The 5,448-nt window shown below is 60.9% G+C and overlaps 1 protein-coding gene across 1 annotated transcript in view; it reads left to right on the top strand.

Annotated features, from left to right (window-relative positions):
- Nucleotides 1-5,110, top strand: part of LOC106897951 (chromosome unknown open reading frame, human C17orf53) — a 6,142-nt gene extending 1,032 nt beyond the window's left edge. The window contains exons 3-10 of the mRNA XM_014958954.1: nt 1,525-2,439; nt 2,556-2,639; nt 3,279-3,419; nt 3,604-3,712; nt 3,790-3,875; nt 4,073-4,189; nt 4,368-4,560; nt 4,755-5,110. Coding sequence (XP_014814440.1) covers nt 1,525-2,439; nt 2,556-2,639; nt 3,279-3,419; nt 3,604-3,712; nt 3,790-3,875; nt 4,073-4,189; nt 4,368-4,560; nt 4,755-4,828 — 1,719 coding nt within the window. The 3' untranslated portion in view covers nt 4,829-5,110. The remainder of the gene's footprint in view (nt 1-1,524; nt 2,440-2,555; nt 2,640-3,278; nt 3,420-3,603; nt 3,713-3,789; nt 3,876-4,072; nt 4,190-4,367; nt 4,561-4,754) is intronic.
- Nucleotides 5,111-5,448: the final 338 nt, after the last annotated feature.

The raw sequence follows: 5,448 nt of genomic DNA, 5'->3' as shown, positions 1-5,448 counted from the left end.
CTACTTTGCCCCCCTCCCCGCAGTCCTGCCGCCTCCAGAAGCTGTTCGGGACCGACGGGGACCTGGCGGATGAGGTGAGGGACGGGACAGGCTGGGAGGGTGACAGCCATGGGGACACCGCTGGGGCCCACAGCACCCCGACACCCTAAGCTGCCCCGTTGGGGGGTTGATTTAACCCTCCCGGCTGGTGGGTGCGGGTGGTGGTAACTCATTAAGCAGTGTTAACTCGTTAAGAGGTGACTTTAATCCACAGGGCCCATTGAGGCAGGGTTCTTGTGCTGGTTTGGTTACCCCGCGGGTGGCTCTGCAGGGTGGGATGGGGATGGGGGGGGAACAGGGGCAGGGGGACAGAGATGGGAGGGACAGGGGGGACACACACGGTACTGTCTGACTGCCCAGTGCCTTCTCTTAGACACCGCTGGGGCCCACAGCACCCCGACACCCTAAGCTGCCCCGTTGGGGGGTTGATTTAACCCTCCCGGCTGGTGGGTGCGGGTGGTGGTAACTCATTAAGCAGTGTTAACTCGTTAAGAGGTGACTTTAATCCACAGGGCCCATTGAGGCAGGGTTCTTGTGCTGGTTTGGTTACCCCGCGGGTGGCTCTGCAGGGTGGGATGGGGATGGGGGGGGAACAGGGGCAGGGGGACAGAGATGGGAGGGACAGGGGGGACACACACGGTACTGTCTGACTGCCCAGTGCCTTCTCTTAGACAGGTTGGATGGATGGGCCAACGTTAATGGTATGAGCTTCAACAAGGCCAAGTGCCAGGTCCTGCCCTTGGGTCACCAACCCCCTGCATCGCTACGGGCTTGGGGAAGGGTGGCTGGAGCTGCCTGGTGGAAAAGGACTTGGGGGTTCTAATTGACAAGTGGCTGAATATGAGCCAGCAGTGTGCTCAGGTGACCAAGAAAGCCAATGGCATCCTGGCCTGTATTAGAAATAGTGGGACCAGCAGGAGTAGGGAGGTGATTGTCCCCCTGTTCTCAGCACTGGGGAGGCCACACCTGGAGTGTCGTGTCCAGTTTTGGGCACCTCAATCCGAGAGAGATCTCGAGGCGCTGGAGCGGGTGCAGAGGAGGGCAACGAAGCTGGGGAAGGGAGAATAAATCTTACAAAGAGCGATTGAGGGAGCTGGGACTGTTCAGTTTGAGGAAGAGGAGGCTGAGGGGAGACCTCATCACTCTCTACAGCTACTTGAAAGGACATTGTAGAGAGGTCGGTGCTGGTCTCTTCTCACAAGCAATTAGCAGTAGAACAAGAAGGAATGGATTCAAGCTGCAACAGGGTAGGTTTAGACTGGACGTTAGGAAGAAATTCTTCACAGAAAGAGTGGTCAGAGACTGGAATACGCTGCCCAGGCAGGGGGTTGAGTCACTGTCCTTGGATGAGTTTAAGAGTTGTTTAGATGTGGTGTTGGGGGATATGGGGTAGTGGAGACCTTCGTAGAGCAGGGTTGATGGTTGGACTCGATGATCGCAAGGGTTTTTTCCAACCTGAATGATTCTATGATTCTCCTCCTGCAGGATTTCCTCTCCGCCGTGGAGGACGCAGAGAACCAGTTCGCGATCCCCTCACCAGTTCACCTGCCAGTCCCAGCCCCTAGCCAGCAGCCCCTCCGCCTGCTGGGACGCCAGCTGGGTCACCGTCCCAGTAAACCCCCCAGTCTACGGCCCCTCGCCGGGCAAGGGGAGCAGCCCGTGGGCTACCGAGGACCCCCGGCCAGGGAGGCAGCCCCCCAGGATGAGCTGGACAATGATCTCTTCCTGGCCGTCTGCATGGAGCTGGAGGGTCCCGAGCCACCAGCGGGGGCTGGTGCCGCTGGGCCATCCCCTGGGCAGTGGGAGAAGCCCCCCCAGACACACATAGGGCAGGAGAGCCCCCAGGAATTGGTAGCCCCCAAGAAGCTGCGGGTGGGAGAGGAGCTGGTCTCTCCCAGCTCTGGGGGGGTGTTGGACAGGCAGCACCCCATGCCCACCCCACAGGCAGCCCCCAAGCTGGTGCTACGGCCCAGTACAGCCAACGCCTGCCCCCCCAGGTCCCCAACCCCTCTAGGAAAGCCGGGTGGCTCATGTGGCTCTGTCCTCACTCCCAGTGGTTCAGCCCCGAGGCCTTTCCAAGCATCCCCATGCCTACCAGGAGCAAGCAGCTCCTCTGTGGGGCCACAGGTGCTCCGGCCCTCCATGGTACAGGCTCCCTGGCAGAGCTGCCCCCCACCCCAGATGCCCCCCACCAATCCGCCGGCCTTGATGAGCTGCGTGGAGCCCGCGCTGAGGCAGTCATTGCGGCCAGCCCTGGCCAACCTGCAGACGCCAGTGGTCACCAACCACCTGGTACAGCTGGTGACAGCGGCCAGCAAAGCACCCAGGGCCGCCCCCCGACTCCCACCGCAGGGGAAGACCCGCCGGTTCCCGGGGCCTGCCGGGATCCTGCCCCAGCAGGTGGGTGCAGGGGATGGGATGGTCTGGGAGCAGCTGGTGAAGAGATGCAAAACTCCGGGGCAGCCTCGGAACCTCCCCTGAGCACCCCATGACGTGTCTCTCTTGTCTCCCAATAGCACACTGGGAAGCTGCTGGAGGAGATCCTCGTTTCTGCTCCCCAAACTCCAGCTCACGGGGCTGTGGCCAAGCCGCGGGTGGAGGTAAATCCCTGCTCTGGTGCAGATCATAGAATCACAGAATGGTTAGAGTTGGAAGGGACCTTAGAGATCATCGAGTTCCAAACCCCCTGCCCTGGGCAGGGACACTTCCCACCAGACCAGGTTGCTCAAAGCCCCATCCAGCCTGGCCTTGAACCCCTCCAGGGATGGGGCAGCCACAGCTTCTCTGGGCAACCTGTTCCAGTGCCTCACCACCCTCACAGGAAAGAATTTCTTCCTGGTATCTAATCTAAATCTCCCCTCTTCCAATTTAAAACCGTTACCCCTTGTCCTGTCACTGCACTTCCTGACAAAGAGTCCCTCCCCAGCTTTCCTGTAGCTCCCTTCAGATATTGGAAGGCTGTTATAAGGTCTCCCCGGAGCCTTCTCTTCTCCAGGCTGAACAACCCTAGCGCTCTCAGCCTGTCGTCATAGGAGAGGTGCTCCATCCCTCTGATCATCTTTGTGGCCCTGTATATGATCTGTATATGAATCCCAGTGGTGCTGCAACGAGCAGCCCCCAGGCTTTCAGAGGGTGATGCTGGAAGGGGGTCCCCAGGGCCTCCCCGCTTGCTCTGCCAAGGTAGGGGGATACGCTGGCTTGGCTCCAGGGTGGTGACCGTGGTTGTCCTGTGACTCCAGGGGCTGCCCAGCTCCTCGCCACCCACGGAAGAGGATTTTGGGAAAGGCCCCTGGCTTGCCATGAAGATGGAGCTGGAGCTGGATGAGAGGGACCCCAACTGCTTCCTCAGGACCTACAGCGTGGTCATGGTGCTACGGAAGGTGAGGGGGGGCCCTGGGCAAGGGCACTGGCCCCTGGGACTTGGATTTCCACCTCTCCTCTTGCCCCTTGGAGCTGTTTCCGGGGCTGGGCAGCAAAGTTGGGGAGGGGGCCGAGTTGGGGCTGCCTGCAGACATCCTGTGGCCCCCACGGGGACATGGGTGTGACGAGGGTCTCTGTGTACAGGCAGCCTTGAAGCAGCTCCCCAAGAACAAGGTCCCCAGCATGGCGGTAATGATCAAGACCCTGACCAGGACCAACGTCGATGCTGGTGCCGTGTTCAGGGACCCAACTGGTAAGTGTGTCCAGGTCGGGTTGGGGGTCCCGGCCATCGCTCCCGGTGGCTAACGGGTTCCCCCTTCCCGCCTGCAGGAGAGATGCAGGGCACGGTGCATCGTTTGCTGCTGGAAGAGAGACAGAGCGAGCTCAAGCCAGGCTCGGTGCTGCTCCTGAAGCAGGTAGGAGATGCGGAGGCAGATATCTGGCAGCAGCAACACGTTTGGGAGCTGGTTCTGCTGTAGGTGCCACCAACCTGTGGTCACCATGCCCGGCTGCTGGGCTCACATCCCACGGGAATGGGACGAGGGGCTCCTCCCCAGGCTGAGGCCAGCAGAAGCCAGAGCTCTGGTTCCGACCCACCGCTCTGTCCTCCCAGGTGGGTGTCTTCTCTCCGTCCCACCGCAACCACTACCTCAATGTCACCCCCAACAACCTGATCAAGATCTACCCACCGGAGCCCGAGGGCAGCTTCTCGCAGCCCGCGCAGCAGGAGGTGAGGGAGGGTATGGGGCTGCTGGCCCTGGCGGGGAGAGGGATGCTGGGACAACCCCTGAGGGTATTACCAGGGGGTATGGGCTGCGGGAACCCTCAAGAGGAAAGGGGGAGGCTTGGGAAGGACAGATAAATCTTCCCATGGGCCCCCAACAATTCATCTCTGCTGGGTTTTGCAGGTCCCTGCCCAGGCTGGGCTACCCCAGGACCACCCCGCACAGCCCCCCCGGGGTGTCCTTGCCCCTGGGGGCTGGAGACAATCGAAGACGGGCAACCACAGCACAGAGCAGTCTCCTGAGGACTTCTCCCTGCACCCACAGAGCCCCGGGCCTGGGCAAAAAGAGCCAGTGGGAGTTGATGGCTGCGAAATGGGTGAGTTGGACCTGCTTTGGGTGGGGAGGGAAAGCTCGATGTCCTACGGGAAACGGGTCCTGGGCTTGGGCGGCATCTTCCCTTCCCAGTAATGCCAAAGGGGGTCTCATCCTACCTCATCCCTGGTATGTGGAGTTGATTCTTCCTCCATACACATGTAAAACGTGCTTTTCATCCTCCCTGTGCCCACGCAGATGACCTGGATGGACTCCTGGGGGAGCTTCCTGAGGATTTCTTCTCTGCTGCGGCCCAAGCTGACTGCTACTGACCCCGGGAAGCTGTGGCATGGCCGTGGGGCTGGGGAGATGGGTTACTGCTGGCACAGTCTGGGCTGCACCGTGGCCCAGCGAGGACACCAAGGAAGCAGGCAATGCACCGTCTGCCCGTCTGCTCCTTTCTCTGTCCGTCTGTTGTATTTGTTCTGGAGCCGAGAGCCAGGGGGACACGGGGAGCCCTGGGTGGACACAGCCTCAGCACTTGTTCCCCCTCCTCTGGGCAAGCCGGCCCTCTTGGCTCCCAAATCTGCATTAAAGGGCTGTATTGTCCCTGCTTTGCCTGGTCTGCTCGTGTGTCACCATCCCCTCTGACCCCACAGCCACCAGTGCCCCTCTGTCCCCTCTGTTCTGAGCTGCAGCACCCCAGTCCTTTCCCCTGGCGGGTGGGGGGAGGGTGTCCCTGCCCTCCCTTTCCTCCCCTGGGCAAGAGATGCTGTTATCCCCCGGGATATGATGATGCCTCAGCCAAAACCCTGTGGGGCTAGGAGGGTTGGGGGGCACTCCCAGCCCAGCTGGGTCCCATCCCAGCCCTATGGGACCATCCCCATCTCATACCCACCAACAGGTTAAACTCCCTGGCAGCCCCCGTGCCAGCATGACACTGTTTACCACC

This window comes from Calidris pugnax, unplaced genomic scaffold (assembly GCF_001431845.1).
Source record: "Calidris pugnax isolate Ruff unplaced genomic scaffold, ASM143184v1 scaffold335, whole genome shotgun sequence".
Taxonomy (NCBI): domain Eukaryota; kingdom Metazoa; phylum Chordata; class Aves; order Charadriiformes; family Scolopacidae; genus Calidris; species Calidris pugnax.
This window is presented reverse-complemented; position numbering and strand designations above follow the sequence as displayed.